Raw genomic sequence first — 20590 nt, 5'->3', positions numbered from 1 at the left:
ACGGAAGAAGCTAAACACTATGTGGAACTACCTTCACTAATTTGCTAAAGCCAAATTTTGAATTAAATTTGAGAAACAGTGCGGATGTAGAAACCTTCGGAGTTTCAACTGAATTCTCTTCCAGTATGATTGCAAGATATACATTGTTAGCTTCCGTTGAAGTTGAATGCAGTTTCCCTACATACAAGGATTTACTGAGTTCCAAGCTAGAGAACCATAAGTTCAAGAGATGCGCATAATTAAATACAATATGATTCTTGAAATGCCGTAATGTACTTAGATTCTGTAAGTAAGTTTGCATTTTATTGTTGCAAGAAAGATGTTCATGATACTGTTTTTCACCTAATAAATGCATTATAGCAACACGATTTTTTTTTAAAAAAAAACTTCGAATATTTTTTCAGCAGCTTTCCTTCCCCATTTCTGACCATAACTTTGCATCTTAAAATCCAGTTCTTTATAATTATGCAATTAAAGTATTATGTTTCTATATTTTTTAAGCCTAGAGACACAAACTGGTAGCATAATGTCTTCGAAATGTGGTGTTAATTAAGTTTTGGTGGACCTCGTCTTTTTAGTGACTAGTACAAGTACTTTCAGTACATGCATTCTCGTATTCGATTTCCGATTGGATGTCATTGAGCGATTTACAGTAGCTCAGATAACACCTGGAGATATATGCATAATTCTCATAACGTTGTGCTAAAGAAGAAATAATACATTTCAATAAACAACCAAGTTCGGTGTTTACCATTAAAAATACAACACCAAGAGGAAGAAATCATAGAAAGTCGGAATTTGCAGAACATGTAAGACAAGCAAGAACAGGCAATTGATTAGCACTACGGCACCCTAAAGCAGAGTTGTTGCTGGTATGCCATCTATTCCTTGCAAGTGTAATACGGCCAAAGAGACACGTTCAACGGTACAAATAACTTGAGTGTGCGTATCCGGTCGAAATATGTATCGTGGTCAAATGTGGCAGACCTTGATCTAGCAGGTTTTGATCTTTTATAGCGGACGAATATTAGCGTATCGCAAGTGTGGTTTATCCTGCCTCGGCATTCAAACAAATATTGGGCGGAATTCTCGCACTGTCCAGCTCGTGCAAACTCGATCACTCCACGAAGGCACTACAGATGCACATGACGATCCCAACGACTAAGCCATATCACGGACAAGAAGAGCAGATAAGTTATGCACATGCTTTACGTAGCTCAATCAGTGAAGGCTGTTCCACAACGTCCAGCCTTGCCAAGAACTGCTCTACTCGTCTAGCAGAGCGGTATATATTCGCGCTGGGCCTGTTGCCGTGGTTTCCCTGATTGAGCAGCATATATATGATAGACTGTAATAGTGTCGCAAAAGTCGCGCATTCAGAAACGAATGGCAGATGAACTTCTTTGCAGTCGACATCTGCTTCGGTATGCAAGATTATGATACGAACCTAGGTAAACCACAGCTTTCATAAATTGTATGATTTGTACAGACGATCTCAAGCCCTTTATAGGGGTTGTGTGATGATGAATGGCAACATAGTGTATACTTGATAACATCATAGGTATGGTTATATCTGATTAACTATACCTTTATTCTTCTTACTGTCATAATGAAAAGTTTGGTTAGTGCACTTCAGTATTAATATTATGAAATGAAATTTTTGAGTTTTATGTTCTACGGCTATGCCGGTTAGGCTAAAGGAGACGGTGATCATGAGAGATGAATGAAATAGTGGAATGAAGAAAGTGGGAGGAAAAGGGAGAACCTCAAGAAAGCCCACGCACTCGGTGATTGTCCACCACAAATTTCACTTGGCGGAAGCAGCGTTTGAACCCGGAACCCCAAGCACCAGAGGTGAACGGTCTACCACTGAGCCACCGCGGCCCCTAGTATTAATATTATCGTAGTAAGTATATATATTTTAGTTAAATGAGAACTACTGGTTAGTATATTCTTTCATCTTTGGACAAGTTTTTTTTTTTTCGTTAAACGCTAATGAATTTGTAGAAATTAAATGTCGCCAATTTCTTTTTTAAATTCTAAACGAACATTATCGTTTAATGTCATCTAAAAGTGAGATCCGTGTAAGGAGTTATATGGATTTTATATTAAAGAGATCAAGAGCGTAAAAAACTAGCAAGAAACCGGTCGTGGAAATAATTGTTCTAAGCACTAATCTCTCATTAAGATTTTGACATACTAATTGTACTTTGTGAGTAGTAACAACATTGAGTTATGTATTTTTTTAGTTTCAGTACTATCATTTGACTGAAAATCAAGGTCGCTTCCTTGTTATCGTTGTAGTTGTTTTTTTCTAGTTTTTCGTAGTAAAATTTCCCAAACAATTATGCAACTAGAAGTAACTGTATTGCAAGTCATGGTCAAGGATGTACAATCCTATTATTACTCTTTATAAAGCATTATTTTCTAATAAACATCTCTTAATTTAGAATTTAATGTTTGTTTCTTCATGGCATTGTTTCTATTGGTATTGATCCTTCTCTAGCGTTTGAACAAGAAGTGAAAACTTCTTAAACTATTTCAAATGGTTGCAAATTGTAGTATATATATATATCTTGGAGGGATAATAGTACATCTAAAAAGAAGCAAAAAAGTCCTAGTGAACATGGGAGAAATTTTGTCCCGTTTAGGAGTGACAGCGTGGGAACATGAACTTCAGAGGCCAACAGCTTAAAAACAATACATTGTAGAGAGTACGGTTAAAAATGTCACTTAGAAAGTTATACCTGCTCTATTCAAAAATGCATGTTTGAAATCGTAGCTATGAGTGCGCACGGATTTTCAACGTATGACACTTCTTCCTTCACAGCATGTCCGGGAATCCCGCCGTTGTTTTGGGGAATCCCGTGGCACGTAAAGATTTCAAATATTCATTTTTCAGTAGAGTAGGTATGATTTCTTAGATGGCTTTTTTAACCGCACTCTCTACGGCGTAATGTTTTTGAACTATTGTCCTCTGAACTTCATGTTTCCTCGGTTTCGACACGCTGTCACTTCTAAACGGGACAGAATTTCCCCCATCTCCACTAGGACTTTTTTTGTTTCCTTTTTGGATCTACTATGACCCCTCCAAGTTTCTCCACGTCGTTACCGTTTACCCTAGATATAGGTGCCTTACTGGAATATTTCATTATAAATATAGACAAAATCTGAGAGTAGTATTCAGAACAATCGTCGGAAAAGTAACACACACACACACAAAAGAAAAAAAAACTAACGTTTTTGAACATTTCCTAGAGAAGTATGTTTCACATTGTTGTATAATTGTTAATCAGATAGTGACATCAATCAACTTAATCAAATATTTATGTGTGTAATATAAATATAACTGTTTGAGCCATTTCTCTCAAAACTGCAATTTCTTTCACCTTTTAATAAAAACTCCTTATTTTTAGTTGTAGGAGGTAAATTCGACAAATCTTCCTGACGAATTTAGCAAAAATAATTAATTAAAAGTTTGGTTCTGATATCTTGCATGATATTCACTCTAGGTACATGTTCATACATGCAGCGAGCTAGTGGAAAACGGAAAAAGGAAAATGAAAAAATAAACTAAAAAGTAAAAACGGATGAACACTAGAACAGGGGACTCGAAAATATTCTTTTTGACATATAAGAGGAACGAAACTTGTAAATCCATTACAATCTCAAAAGTTTTTTCATGCAATGCCAATAGTTTCTTCTCTTCTCTTCTTCTGAAACTGTGAGAATATGAAACAATATGTGAAACGAAGTACTAAAGAAATTTTGAGAAGGTAAGAGACAACGTGTTTGTGCTTCATAGACTGACAACAAGCTTTCGACAGGGTCAATTCGACGAAACTTTTGTAAATACTTAAAGAAATTGGGGTCAACTGCAGATATCGACAGCTCAGTCGCAACCTATACATAGGACAACTAGCCAAGATGCGCTGGAATGAAGGAGAAATCAATAACATGGAGATTGAAAGAAGAGTCAGATAAGGGTGTAGTATGTCGCTCCAATTATTCAACATTTATAGAGAACGGTTATAATGGAGGGAGCATTAATGGAAATTGGAGGTTTCAGGGTTGGAAAGCAGTTATTAACAAGATGAGATATGCAGATGATACTGTTATTATAGCTAGAACAGGAGAAGAACTACAGGAGATGATTGACAAAATAGTTGACGCAGGAAAAAAAAAAAACTATATAGAATGGAAATCAACATCGAGAAATCGACAGTCATGAGAATATCCCGTGGAAATGCGCCCTTATGGGTCAAAGTAGCACAAAGAGTACTTGATCAAGTCAACCATTTCAAACATCTGGGAAGTATTTTGACGAAAGACGCTAACTGTTCATTCTTGATAACCTCGAGTTCGGGCCGAGGTCGGGCGGTAAATTTTTAAATATACTAACATATTTCTGGTGCCTTTTCGGCCCTAACTTTGTAAATATAATATAGAACAATATATTTATCGGACCGTTCTTTCTAAAGGGCTTTCAAAGCACATCTGAATTTGTAACTTGAGACGCCTAAACTAAAGGAACTACACTGCAGGCAATTAAATCAAAAAGAGAAAACTCGACACCTTTTAGAACTTAACTCCTATGTGCTAGTCCCATATTTGTAATCAGAAAACACTGGTATATAAGAAAAAAATATTCTTTCAGATCAGAAGAATGATTTAACCATATCCTTCTTCTGACTAGGTGAGGCCCTTCGTGTTCAAATAGCTAACGTGCGCTTCATTAAAAGCTTTTCTCAGTGGATATGTTTGTATATACAAACCAGAATAGTGATTGGTACAGCTTTCAACAGTAGGTGACATTTTGAATAACCTTTGTATATTATAATGATAACCTTTATTTTATAAAAATCATGACAAGTAAGCAGAAGAGGAAGTGTAGTTTCAGTGATTTGAAAAAGGAGTTAAACTTTATTAAAAATCAATTATTTTTAAAGGTACTGTCTTCAGAAAAAATATGACTGGAATTGTACTAAAAGTGAATGTTTTTCACGCACTACAGGACTAATATGCAATAATAAGTTATTTCGAAAAAAAATACTACAGTATAAATATAATCATAATATATTTTGTTTTTTTTTTCTTTTGTACAATGTTTGTTAGATTTTTAGTTTATTTTTAAAATTTGGTACTCGTGGTGTGATAAAGGCAAGCACGAAAGTTACTAAATTAATGTAAACGATTTTTGAAAAACGTCTAATTTTTCCATTCCAGTTTTTTTCTTTGTTAGGTTTAATATATGTAATCTAATGGTATGATTTATTATGTTTGGGTTAATGAAGAAAGCTTATAAAACATGTTAGTTTACAATGGTGTTTTAAGTACTTCAGTAAACTATTATGTGATAACCAAAAAAGTGATTGTTACGTAAGATATTTATTTTGTATGTGTGTGAGTTTGTATGGGCACCTTATATTTGATGGGTCGTCATTTTAAGGCTTGTCCGTATTTTGGATCAAAAAATTATCTCAACCCTACTCTGAAGGGCCAAACTACACTTCCATTTATTTTGAAACTACGTTTTCTATGGAGAAGAAGAAATATTTCTACAAAATATTCATGTACTCACGAGCACCGGCTGCTACAGAGAAGGTTGATCCGAGAGTTTATAGCATATATAAGTATTGTTGAGTACTTCCTTACAACCTAGAACGCTTCATGTGATCTTCTGAAGCAGCAAATATTAGTAATAATGGTAATAATACATTTAAACTTGCAGCTGGTATATTTCTCTAAATTGGCATCTTAAAGTTTGCAATATTACAATTATTCCAAAAAAAAAAAAAAAAAAAAAAAAAGTAAGAAATATGAGGTGTGTTCCAAAAGTATTGAACCTTTGTTTGGGAAATCTACATTTATTGATTGGGAAACTCGAAACACTAATCCTCTTCAAAGTAGTCTCCTTGGTCCAAATACATTTCTCACAGTGCCACCTCCACTATTCGAAACACTCCAGGAACGCAGTTTTAGGAATGGTGGACAACTCTGTCGTCGCATTCCTTATGATGTCTTCTCTTTACTCAAATCGGGCCCCTTATAGTGGCATTTTGGAAATAACCAAAAGTCACACGGAGCCACGTCGGATGAGTAGGAAGCCTGACGACACACAGAAATATTGTGTTTGGGGATGAAAACCTGAATCAAATTTCGCGGACATTTGGCTCATGACCAAATTCTCGTTCAAATTTGAGTGTATCGGTTCGATTAAATGCTTTTCGTTTGAGTATCTCTAAGCTTTTGCCAAAATTTGATGCAATGTCGCTACTCGAGTTTTTCCTGTCACGTTACAAAAAACTTAAATTCGACGACTGTTTACTACACGTCTTCATCCGTTGGCCGACTCCCAGCGAATGAAGCTTTCTGGAGGTGAGAACAATCACGACTGCGTATGAGTGTCCTCTTTACATCTACACTGAAGAAAGTTTATCGCGCTTCATTGATTTACGCGAGGAAACAATAAGGTTGGATACTGTTTGAACCAACTCGTATGCCAGTAAGTTAGTTGGTATTAAGATGAAAACAAAATTATATCGGTGAGCGTAAATCCAGATACACAATTTTCAAGAAAATAGACAAAAACAACGAACTTTTATGGCCTTACAGAAATATGACGCTCCTTGTCAGTAATAATTACAACTTTTTATTCTGCTGAAACATATAGTTTACCCATTTATATGATATATATATATATATATATATATATATATATATATATATATATATATATATATATATATATATATATATATATATATATATATATATATATATATAAAGTACTGTTACTTATAAGTTACATTTTTTATTGTCTTATCCAGTGGCGGACGTTAAAAGTGGGGGGGGGGCAAGACATGATCTGAATATTTGTATAACAATGTTGGTTTTCCTGGTTGATGCTAACACTTCGTTTGACGAAAGGTTGTATAACTAATAGGATACTATCTTCAGTTAATATATTGTATATCGCATTTCAAATTTTATTACGTAAATTCACAAGAGAAACGCAAGTAGGTACCTAGCCCTTTGTACTCTTATACAACGAAGGTGTAAGAAAAAATTTAATTCATTGCTCATGAACATCTTAAAATTCTGTCTGGAATATTGTATGATCTAATTATTTAATAATAAATTTGCAAAACAACTAAATATAAAGGATAATATTAATCATAATAATGGATAATGAGCCTTGTTTTGCAAAAGTTATATTGAAACTGGGGATTAATGAACATCTTATATTTTTAATTCTACACATGCTGTTAAATGTATGTTACTACTCTTAGAAAGACAGTAAATACTAGCAGCATATGCTACGACATTTAAAGAAATACATTTGCAGCTTCCCGAAACTTGTTCATTGCCATTAAGTTCATTGCAGTTTTCACTTTCTTGGAATACATCAAAACTCAACAATCTTAGAATTACTCCACACTCAAATTATACAAAATAATCCTAGAATCTAGAATTCTGTTGAATTCACTAAATTTAGTTGTAGGCTATATACACTCGTACACTCCTAAACACATCACTTCACTAGTATATTATACTGCAAAACAATACAAAAGATAGAAGTTGTTTCTTGTTATTCTCTTTTTAATCAATATTCCTTACTATTAGAAAGAAGAAAAGACATTTTAAGGAACTGCCAATTTTTGTGCAATTAAAGGATAACTTATGAAAAATTTTTCCTTTGTTTCTTTCTTTTTTCGAAATGTTATCTCAATTAGTTTCAAAGCGGCTGACTAACATATCGATCCCTTGTAAGAAGAAATGAAAGTACGCTGGAATTGTGGAGCTAAAATAGGTTAATTTTGGGCAATTTTCCGTGGCAATTAAAACGTAATTTGTGCAGCTTTCATAACTCCACGGGAAGACAGCCAATATGTACTCACGTAACGGCAAATATTATATGGCATCATTCTTTCTATGAACCAGAAATACATACAATAACTGTATTTCCAAATGATATACATTAATGGGTCACTTCAAAAAAGTGAGAGGGCAACTGCTACCCTTTGCCCCCTAATCGCCGCCCGTGGTCTTATCCCAACGGTAACACGCGTACTCTTACCGAAGTCACACACCCTAAAGTGCTCATTTATTATATTTAAGGTGTATCTTAACTTTGGAAATCTCTAATAAGTATGACACTTCATACGGAAGAAGCTTTGAATTTTTTCTATAACAAAATAAAATTCTGAAGGTTTACGTACCACGATTATGCCTGCTAGGCTAAAGGAGATAGTGATCTGAGAAACGAATGAAACGGTGGAAAAAAGAAAGTGGGATGAAACGGGAGAACCCTGAGAAAAGTCCCACACACGGTGTTTGTCCAGCACAAAGCACACTTGACACTAGTTGGGATCGAACCAAAGACCCCATGCACTAAAGGTGGACGCTCTACCACTGAGCCACCGTGGCTGTTTGCAACTGTTTCAAAATCAGATGTTAACAGTTCCGCTTAATTACGTGGTTAGAAATCTTGAGAAACTGTTTCTTACATGTACAATGATAAGAACGCTTCTTATACAAGGGATTTCAAATTCGCATTTATGAGAAATAAAAGGAAAATGGTGGCGATTGTATAAATCAGAACTCAATTTAAGCTATTGTTTTTCTTAGGAATGAGAACTGTTAAATCTCGTTTCTAAGAAAAGATTTTAACGGTGCACAGATCAGAAATAGTTTTTAACATACTATGCAATTAATATTTAATTCGTCTTAGCCTTTCTTTATTAATTCAAGCTAATAAAGAAAAAAATATAGTTTATGAATAAAGCAAAAAGTTGTAATTAAAAATATGTTACAGTTTCGTGAAATAACTAAATATTTGACTTTATGTTTTAGTTAGTATTTAAGTTACTATGTCTGATGAAGCCAAATGTTTAATTAGTTGGCAAAACTATATCATGTTTATAATTTTAATTAAAACTTTTTGTTTCCTCAAGGACTGTATGTTTTTTCTAGGATATGCAAAACCCCAAACGAAATTGTTATTTTTAGAAACTACCATCAATATTCGTCCAACTTTATTATCTTTCTGTTAAAAAAAAAAAAAAAAATGAAATAATTACTAACTAATATAGAGAGTTATATTCACGAAATGATAATCTTGTATTTCACAGCAAATAAACTGCTACTATGTTAGTAATACTTACATATCTTGGCCTCCAACACCACAAAAACTGTTAGGAGAAAGCAAAGAATAATACTCATGATGGAGGTAACTGCAGTCCTAAGGTCTGATTGCCTTACTAAACGGTGTGTTACCTATGTAGATTTTTGAATCATAAGAATTGCACAAGAGGGAACATTTGCAACTTATTTTATACTAGCATATAAGTGACCTTGTATCTCAATTGGTGAGATTTATTTGAAACCTTGATCTTTTCTAAATGAGGAATTGACTTCCATTATCATTACATGAGTGGCAATTTCTTGATTTATTTTAAACATACGGTACGGTAGGAAAAGAATACTCTAGTCATGGAGATCATATTTTGAGTGTTACCGGTATGGTTTGGTGAGAGACAGGCAGTAATAAAGAGGAAGAAAGAGAGCGGGGAGATCTTCCTTTTATTAAGTACTCCACTTATAATGTTAGAAAAAATTTCATGGAAAAGAATATGTACTATAAATATATTCGTAATCATCATGACATTGCATAGTAGGAAGCTTAAGAAACAAAATGTTTTTATTTTGTCTCCTTTCCATGGCAGAATAATCTATCTGTCTCGCATGATACTGACTCATAGTTATTAATAATATTACAATAATAATGCTGAATGAGGTAACATGAAAAAAGAGAATATAAACTAAACAGAAAACAAAATGCAAAGTTAACATTAAAGTAGTTATGGTCAGAGATTCAGACGTACGTGCATAAAGCCGGACGTCACGGACAGGTCAGGACTTACTAGAAACAAGATGGAAACAAACACATATAATTTGAAATAAGACTACCCCTAGTCTCGAAAATCTCCGTCTTGTCTCGAGTATGGGACTATGGGAGAGGAATCGAAAGACTGAAATAGTGACTGTGGTCTATACCAGTGGTCACCAACCTTATGGAACTTGTGAGCTACCGTACCGTTTTTAAACACCAAAGTCAATTGCGGCGATTGGACGTTAAAAGTGAAGGGGGGGGAAGACATGATCTGAATATTTGCATATCAATGTTAATATACAAATTTCCCTGGTTGAAACTATATGCATTAATAGGCCATTTCAGAAAAGTGGGGATGCAACTGCCCCTCTTAGCCCCCCTAATCGCCGCCCATGACTACAATGAACTATTATCCAGAAGAAATACGATTTTTTTTAAAAAAAAGAATCTTATATCTTGTTCAGTACGATCTGATTTAAATAGTAACAACAATTATAAAAAGTTAGAACGTGTGATATGTTGAATTGAAATTCTGTGAAAGCTTCAAACATAATTTATTTAAATCATATACAGAGAATTTTAATTTTCAGATCTATGTTAAAAATTATATTTTAAATATCCAATTACTTTAGTACAATTTAATCAGAGGAGTCATTACATACTTTTCTTTGGGGGGAAAGTCAAGAGCACCACTAACGTAAGATTTTCAAGTTTTGTACTATTGATTAAAGTATACGTATTTCTCAAACTCTTGGGGAGTGGGGCAATTGGCCCCTCCTGTCCTTCCTAAATCATGCCCCTAAACTTAAGATTTTTTACACGTTCAGAGATTAAAAAATTCTATATTTGTGTTGACTCTTTCGTTTTACATTTTTATTAGTAAATAAGTATGTAGGTTATTCCTTTGCCCACATTTCTAAAGGTCAATATATCAATATGAACCTACGCGTTTTGCATTTCATCAATCTGTATTCGATTCGTTGAACTAGATTTACATTGAACGATGTCTTGAAACAAAACTACAGAAAGAACACGTCGTAAGACAGAGTTGACCAACTGCAACGATGTAAATAAGAAACTCATCACTACATTTGATTTTAGCACCTAAATCTTACGCTTATTTATAAGGGTAACGCATATAGTATTCGTTCATATATGCTAAGAATGATTTTGTTATTAGGAAGCTTTCGAACTCCGAGTCATTCCATGCTATAAGTTCATCCTAATTTTGTTGCTTCCGTGCCGAGCTTCTGTTCACACTGTCTGGCTGCCATAACTCAGACTTTATTTTTCTGAATAAAGACAACAATACATCGAGAGGATCATCGATGGAGTATCGCTTGTGTAGACTTTTACCATCTTAAGTTTATCCTTTATCTTTCACCCCCTTACTTCACAATCTCTTTTCAGTTAAACAGTATTCAATTTCATTTGTGAACCGACCCAGGTCACGAACCCATTATCTCTGCTTTTAAAAAATAATAGCTTACTAAATCCTAGGATGGACTATGTTCTAAATCAAGAAATTCCTAATTTTACTTTTGTTACGTCGGGCTGCAAGAACTGACGAGACCACACCGCACAATACTACATGTAAGAGAACAGTTCTATGTGATAACTCGTCACCTATTCCAGATAATAATTATGTGGAATTATTGATCAATTAATGATCTCCATGATTTTGTTGACGTGTTGTGTTAGGCGTAGAATATTAAAGTATAAGTAAAGGTTTAAGGTGGTAAATATTAAAACACTCAGTAGAAAAATATACTTCAGCCACAAGAACTACAAGTCTCAGTACGCGTTCTGCTTTAGTCACGCGGTGCATATCAACATGGTAGTTTCAATCCATCCATCCATCCATATTCTTGCCAACTGTACGTATATCGATTCTTCAGGCCATCAGAATTAGTTGTCAAGGTAGCTTAACTGGTCAAGGTTGTCAAGGTAACTTCATATTTGACTAAACCGCAAAGAAACAGCAACAGCCAATTACAGGAACATGGAGGCCACGTTATCAGACATGAATCATCGAAAACAGATTGGCGTCTCGTGGATTTCTTCTTATCAATATATCTAATTGTTGTACCTACCATTTACACATTATGTTTTCACTTGGTATCTCCATGTGAAATTGTGTAGAGATATTTTTTTGCACTGTGAATACCGATCTTCCTGCATAAAACTCAAATACTCAATCCATACGATCCTCTCTTGTCATTATCATTTCTCGAAAACATCCAGCTGGTGGTTAAATTCATGTTCTACTATCACTCAGAATATCGCAGTCAAAATCAGTGAGCACTTATTCACATAGTATATATGTGTGTACTCTATGATTCATACTTTCAACACAACATGATAATGAAATCAAGTATATCGCGAAATTTGAATTTTTGGCATTTTTTAACATTAAAGGGCACGAGATGAGCCAATCAAACTTCCGATGTTGTAAAGATCCCATTACTATGATTTGGGACAGAATACATACATATTCTAATTCTCGAACACACTCTAATTCTATACTACTGTACCAAGCTTTTCGTTTTGACATTTCCCAAAATTTGAGAAATTGTAAGGTAGGGGGCCCAAATTTCGTCCACGTGCCTAATTTTGTCCCCTTCAGTTTCACGTTGTTGATGGTAGGAGCGCTGTCGGTGCAGCAACATTTGTGCAGGGGAAGACAAGCGGGGGCAGTTGTGAGAGTGTAGCGGTCAAGGACGCGTGTGCTGTTGTTTGACGAGGAAACGTGTGATTTTTGCGAAGGTGAGTTCTTGCACTGTTGTTCATATTATTCTATTGTATTTGTTGGAAGTATTGGTTTAGTACTGTCCACATGTCAGTGGTGTAAGTAGATGACAATAGCAATATTTGTACGTGTTTAAGTGTCACAAGGTATTTTTGTTAGGAAGGTAGGAGGAGACATGTGAGCATGTAAGTTGTTCCTAATTTCGTCCACCTGTATGTTCCGAATTTTGTCCCCTTATTCCCAGGGGACGAAATTAGGAACTCACACATGCATTCCATTTGTTTCAGATGGGTCCGCGGAAACAATGGAATAAAGATGCTATGAGGACTGCGATTGCTGCAGTGCGGAAGAAAGAGTTGGGATACAAAGCAGCCAGTAAGATGTATAATGTTCCTAGGGCGACATTGAAAGACTATGTGAAGAAAGGTGGACATTTAAGTGGAGAAGAGTTGGTAGCGAAGACAATTGGCAGGAAACTAGTGCTGACCCCCGACTTGGAGAGACAACTTGTTGAATACTGCATGGTCATGGAGAAGCACTTTTACGGTGTAACACTGAATGATTTACGACGCATGGCCTATCAACTTGCTATTCGGAACAATATTCCACACCCGTTTTCAGTAGAAAATAAAACAGCTGGACGTAAGTGGAAGCGTCTATTCTTCAAAAGACATCCCGAAATCTCAATTCGAAAACCTCAATCTCTGTCACTTGCTCGGATTCAAGGATTCACCCCTCAAAGTGTTGAACAGTTTTTTGCTCTGGAAAGCCAGAACTGGAAAAAGTGCAATTTAACCCGGTCAAAGTGTTCAACGTTGATGAGATGGGCATTTCGATCGTGCAACACAAAGCTGCGCGAATTGTGGCCATGAAAGGAAAACGCGAGGTGCATAAAGTGTCCTCTGCTGAGCGCGGTTCGTTAATCACTGTGGTGATGTGCATGTCTGCTGCTGGGCAATTTGTGCCCCCTATGATGATTTTCCCAAGACAACTAATGAAAAGTGAACTGATGGATGGGGCACCACCAGGAAGTATCGGAGCGGTTCACCCGTCTGGATGGATAACGGCCGATCTGTTTGAGAAGTGGTTTCAACAATTCTTGTTGATCACAAAACCTTCAAAAGAAGACCCCGTTGTGTTAATTGTAGACGGACATTATTCGCACACGCGTAACATCAATGTAATAGATGCTGCTCGCGAACATGGAGTGTCAATAGTTTGCTTGCCTCCTCATTCTACATCGAAACTGCAACCGCTTGATGTTGCTTTCATGTTTTCCTTTAAGACGTATTATGGTCAAGCCATTGAAAGTTGGTAGAGTAACCATCCTGGTCGCACAGTTGGCAATCTTCAGGTAACTGGTTTGTTCCGTGAAGCATATGAGCGTGCTGCAGTCGTACAAACAGCTGTCAACGGATTTCGCAAAACGGGCATTATTCCATACAATCCGAATATTTTTAGTGAAGCGGATTTTCTTGGCCATCCACAGTCTGACACCAAACATCAGGATAAAACTAATAATTCCGATGATATAATCCGTCCTTCTGACCAAGCATCCACCAGCAAGCAGTTTCGAAACCAGCAGCCAGCAGTTACACCTCAAAACATTAGGAACGTTCCAGTGATCCAACCATCAACATCTACGAGACGAGGTACAGCAACTGTTATCACCAGCTCGCCCCATAAGAGAAAGATTGAAGAAGCTATGGCAAAAAATCGCTCGAGACATTCGAAGACACGTGTTCAACCTACTAGTGCCAAACAAAAGTGCGGGAAACCATCCTTCCGCAAAGCCAAAGAAGACACGACAAGCGACAGTGACTCCAGCTTTGACATTCCATATGCCGACTCGTCTGACAGCTTTAGTGAGGATGATGCTGATGCTCAATGCACAATTTGTGGGGGCAAATATTCTACAGATAGACATGGTGAAACGTGGATCCGCTGCTCGCAATGCCTTACATGGTTTCATGAAGCTTGTTGTGGTGTTGAACGCCGTGCTACATTCATTTGCCGGGATTGTTTAAATGGTTAAATCCTCATCTTATAACCAGTTTTTCTATAATTCTATTTGCACTTGTTTTACTTGTATTTTCCTTAGCTCATTTGTTTGTAGTTTGCTTCGTTACACGTAAAAGTTAAAAGTACATCATCATAGTCAGCTACGCATGTTCACTTTTCTGCCTATTTTTTTGTAACTAGTTAAATAAAACTGCTTATTACGAAAGAAACCTAAACGTTGTACTTTCTTTTGAAATTTTAATGGGGGACGGAATTAGGACCACGTTTTTGTTTTTGGACAAATTGCAATACTTTTGAAATCATATTGTAAAAATAAAACTAAATGCTGATACACGCAACTCATCTTGGCTACCCAATAAAGGAATAGTCACTATAGATAATGTGCAAGTTTGGCTCTCCTAACCTATATCCTGCAGCCTCAAGGTACGAAAACATGACTAGGGGACGAAATTTGGGCCCCCTCCCTTACTATGCAATCCTCTAGAAATTTAAGAAGATGGAATAACATTCAAAACTGTTAAATTTAAATGACTTTAAATGACAATATATATATATATATATATATATATATATATATATATATATATATATATATATATATATATATATATATATAGATAGATAGATAGATAGATAGATAGATAGATAGATAGGCGGAAACTTCATAACAAGGAACTACATAATTTATATGGTTTACCCAACATTGTTAGGATCGTCAAGTCTAGGAGGCTTAGGTGGGCGGGTCATGTAGCTAGAATGTCAGAAAGTAGAAACGCTTTCAAAGTCTTGACTGGATGACTAATCGGAAGACGACCATTAGGAAGACCTAGGCGCAGATGTGAGGACGATATCAAGATGGATGTCGCAGAGATAGAAATACAAAGTAGAAACTGAATGACGTTAGCTAAGGATAGAAGTCAGTGGAGAGCTTTTGTAAAGGCGGCATTGAACCTCCGGGTTCCATAGGCCATAGAGGTGGTTAGTTAGTTAGCGAAACTGTTACAGATTTGTTATTTTTAAATAAACGTTTTTTTACTCAGCAAATTACATTTCTAGTACAAGTTACTTAAGATAACAAAAATAGTATGAACCAGTTCTTAACGTTATATAAAGAGTGTTGCAAAATTATGGCTATGATGTTTCATTTTGTAATCCCATGGACAAGTATGTTTGGACAAGTAATCTCATGTACGGACAGGTACAACCACGTGATTGCCCAAAACGTGAACAATTTACTAAAGACATGCTGAACCGTTTGGATGAGGCAAATGATTTCTTAACGGGGGTGTGTGGTTTTCCCATGAGGCTATATTTCACGTCTCTGGATCAGTTAACCGTCATAATGTCCGGATCTGGAGATCAGAAAATCCTCATATCATGGATTTATGGTGTATTTCTTATACCATGGCGTATCCTTTTGCACCACTTGTTCATGTTCTATAACAGGTATTTAAGCCGGGTTTGTTTCATTAGTCAAGTCAACGACGAACTAAAGAACACCCCAGATGTGTTTTAGAAGCGAATGTTCAAATTGGCGGCGCCAAGTAAGGGCGGACTGGCGTGACGTTTTTCTTTCTTAAGGTAAATTTCAAACATTTTTCATACCTTTAGTTTTCAAGGTATCAGATTGAAACTTTGGTACGAGTTGTGCGTATCTTTGGGTATTTTGCACTTTTTTGGGGGTATTTTGCACTTGAGATTCCTACGTGATACCAGGACCGGACCCGAGGAGTGCAAGTGTTCCGAGGGAGTGTTTTTTTTAAATAAAAATTTCCGGGTTTTCCCGGGTTTCCGGTTCAAGTGTACGATACGAACATGTGAGTGGTACCGCTAGGAAGAGGTTGTTATACTGAAGAAAAATACGTTTGAGCCATGATTTTAGGCCAAATAGTAATGGCGCAGTAATTTTTCTATTATATTTATATATATCTATATAGGGCTTAAATTCAGACTTTCAACAATTTATTCCGCCCTTTGTTTTCAAGATACAAGATTGAAATATATTACCTCATGCTTACTTTTGTAGATATCGCCATGGTACTTGTAAGATAGATTACTAACGTTTATTTTGAGGTAGTTTGGTAGTGTTTTCAGCCAAATAATCCGATTTTTTGGTAAGAAATTAGGAAAATTTCTCTTCTTCCCTCGATTATTTCCCTCTTGCTGGCTACATTGGAACAAACGTACCACTATCTTAAAGCCACCTTTGTCCTACAGATCGCATCATAAACAATTTCAATAGGATAATTAGGAAAGCTGTAGCCGCGGTACATCTGTTAATTTTTACTTCTGAGGCGTAAAAAGTTTCAAAATTTCATGTGTATGAAGACAATTTTTCCTCTCTCTTTTTATGTAAGCCAGCAACTTAAGGTTTCCACTGTACCTTGTCAATGCACCAAAGAGTATTTTAGGTGACTTGGTCCTATGTGGCGACAGTGTTGCCAGCTACAAAAACCTTGAAATTCGGTTACGGTTTTTTTTTGTAAATTTTCACTCTAACATTTCCTCCGATAATTTCCCTTCCGTTAGCAACACTGCAGTTTAACTTAAACCAAAAAAACATATCCCACTTCTAAAACACAACACCTTATCCATATCAATCGGGTAAATTATTTTTGAGCAATAAGTCACTAACTGAAAATGTAGGATAACGTCAAAAATGATGTGTCCGAAAGGGTTAAACGTAAACATCCTCGACAAGAGGGTAACATGTGATAAAATAAGCTGCGTGTTATCTATTCGATATAATATTACTTTTTCCCGCAAACCAGAGTAGTATTAAACACGCGTAAATAAGGTTTATTTTTGTAAATAAGTTCTGCTTGTTTTTATTTCTACGTTGTTATTTAGTTCTCGATGCTTTGAGTTAATTTAATGAGGCGGCTATTTACATGAAGAACAAGGTTCGTAAATCATTTGTGTACAGTTTTGCATTGCTGAGCTAGGATTTCAGCTGTAATTTCTGTATTGTTCTGTAATATGGTGATTTAAGTTAATAAAGCCTAGCTGTGAATGCAGAAACTAACAAGTGCTGTGCCTAAAATTGCGTACTGGTTAGTATTACTTTAGGATATTCCAGGTCTAGTTAAGGCATTGATAGCCCGATCTATTTATTTGTATTGTAGTTGTGAAAGTATTTGTTCTCTTTTACAAAATAAGGTAATGAACTTATGGTTTAACTATATTCCTGTCGTTCATTAAACAATGCAGCCCTTCTTTAGCGACTTTTAAAGAAATATTTTAGAATCTCCACGTTTGACACTTTATGAATAAATCAGTCAAGACCTCCGAAATATCACTAAAATTAAACACGAAATTTCATAAGTTGATTCACGCACGTAAGCTGATCTCGGATGAACTACATACTTCTAACATCAAATTTCAGAGCAGCTATTTATTAATGATGGTAACCATGAATGCTGTAACTAGACATGCCATGATCTAAACTAACAGAAGATAATATGCAACTTTAGTCACAAACCTTGTTAGTTTCTGCATCCACAATTATTAACTTAAAATCGCCATATTACATAATATTACATTACGACCTGGGTTCGATCAACAGCGGAAGCTCATGTTGTTTAAATTCCATGTTAATCAGTAGATTCCGTCTCATATAGCCTCGATGCTGAAAGGACATTAAACTCAAAATCAACTCAACAGATGAAATCCTCAATCAGCGATGCAAAACTCACAAATGATTTACATGCATTGTCCTTCATTTCCATAGCTCGCTTCAATTAAAAACTTTCCGGATCTCGAGTCATCGAGACAAATAATCAGCCAGGAATAGAGATGCAAGGGCTTGGAAAAAAACCGGCTTTTTTGAAAGAAAAAAACTCGTTTTTTTCTGCTTCGATTTTATCCTTGGGAAATTTTGGGCTTTTTTCAAAATTCTGCTTTAAATTCATAAAACAGATGTTGTTTCGCTTCTCTATAACACAAAAAGTAATTTAATTAGTGGTTGATGCCGATAATAATATAAAATCACGAAAATAAACAATGAATTTCGAAAAGATATTTCAAATAAATTTATTTCTCAACATATTTACATTATGATTTCCAAAGGATTAACCAATGTATATAATAAGATTTTTTTAACCTCCTATATACAAAAGTAAGCAGGGTTGGCAAGAACTATGGTTGTTTTTTGAAAATGCCAAAAACCCGTTGTTTGGGGGGAGTTTAAACTAGGTTTTTTGGTTTAAACCAGTTTTTTTGGGGGGTTTAGATATTCTGCTTTATGTATTTATAATACATATTGACAGAAATAAGTTTGTTTCGCCTTGGTGTTATTATGCAACAACGGCGTTATGCTGGAAGAGATCACATAAGCTTAAAGAAATCCGGTCAGTGAGTTTATTAAATTGAGAAACTCTCGCCCTAGCCATCGGGAAAATCCCGTTATTACTCTAAATGTAAAACAATAACGGAAAAATCCTGTTATTGCTTTGGATTTAAAATTTAAAGGTCAACGTATCATAATCAGTACGCTAAAACTGAGGTATTAAATTACAAATTTAGTACGTACATATCATTGAAAGTCCAATCCAAGCTAATGTTGGAAGCTACGTAGGCAATCGATAAATTTTGCCAATTTCTATCATTATATTTAAGCAACCTTGGCTTCTTTATAAAACAGCCATTTAGGCATGGAGAAATATACAATTTGGTTTCGTTTTGTATGTTCAGGCTTAACATTCTTATGTGATGCCTAGGTTATCAAGGAGAAGACTTTCGCTTAAAGTGACATCCGAACCGCTACTTTGTTTACACATGAAACAAGGATTGTGGTTCGACAGAGAATTGAACATGGGACACCTTGATTAAAAGGTGAAAAGAAAAGAAACTAGTGCAGATAGTTTGATGTGTGGAAACGTCACCATGAAGTTCACACGATTCGCATTTTTCATTCTTTTTATTTTTTGGTTTAAACCAGTTGTTTATTTATTTATTTAAAAAAAAGACAAAAACAGCTGGTGTAAGCCAGCCAACCCTAAAAGTAAATATTTCTTTTAAATAATACACAAATAATTAGCAAAATTCTATGTAGTATTTTTACTTCAAAATATTCCATACCCTCTTTTCGTAACAAAATAAAATTAAAATAAAACATAAGAGAAATACTTAGATTTATATGATACACTTAAAGGCTACACATCTAGAGCTTTTGGTTCTGTGTATTCTTGAAATTCTATAGTTTTATATAACCACCATCACGGTTTACTCAGTCCTCAAGTTTTCTGAATTTTTAACAAGGGGATTCAACATATGAAGGGTGTGAGGCAAGAACATGGTAACCCACAATTTTATTATTTTAAGAAATTAGAGATTTTCTGCTGCACAATTCATTTTGAAAGTCGGAAATCTGATTTTTCACATAAGACTATACATAAAGGATTAAACGAAGCGGTATGCGTTGCTGTCTATCTGGTGCAGCATAATTCAGCAATTGAAAATCTGTTGGTTACCATGTTCTTGGCTCACACCCTTCGTATCATTACGGAACTCTCCCCCTACCACCACCACCACCAAAGAAAAAAGAAAAAAGAAAAAAAAAGAAAAAAAACTACGGAATATATTTAAGTTGAGATAAATACAACTGCACAACAAACATGACTGAGTGGAGCTTTGGCGCATGTATCGGGAAGTTCGGAATTCAACTCAGCATTCGACCATTCTGACAAAACTTTTCTTCATTTCATCTGTGAAGTAGAAATAGTGTACTGTGAGTTGGCCGACTTCCTTTCTTATTGTTTTTAAATCGTTATTATTGCTATTATTGCTAACACTAGTTAACAAATTTAAACTTTTTGTTTGTTACATGAGAAAAATCACGTGATCTTAAAGGAACTTTTTGCGCTGAATTCGAATATGCACTCGGTTTCTCTCCATCACGTACAGTTTTCCCGTAACAGAGGGAT

At 35.4% G+C, this 20590-nt stretch overlaps 1 protein-coding gene across 1 annotated transcript in view; it reads right to left on the bottom strand.

Annotated features, from left to right (window-relative positions):
* Positions 1-9301, bottom strand: part of LOC145691988 (protein takeout-like) — a 39515-nt gene extending 30214 nt beyond the window's left edge. The window contains exon 1 of the mRNA XM_081767286.1: positions 9168-9301. Within this exon, the coding sequence (XP_081623412.1) occupies positions 9168-9225 (58 nt within the window). The 5' untranslated portion in view covers positions 9226-9301. The remainder of the gene's footprint in view (positions 1-9167) is intronic.
* Between the last annotated feature and the right edge of the window lie 11289 nt (positions 9302-20590).

This window comes from Thermobia domestica, chromosome 8, assembly GCF_964235325.1.
Source record: "Thermobia domestica chromosome 8, izTheDome1.hap1.1, whole genome shotgun sequence".
Lineage (NCBI taxonomy): Eukaryota > Metazoa > Arthropoda > Insecta > Zygentoma > Lepismatidae > Thermobia > Thermobia domestica.
This window is presented reverse-complemented; position numbering and strand designations above follow the sequence as displayed.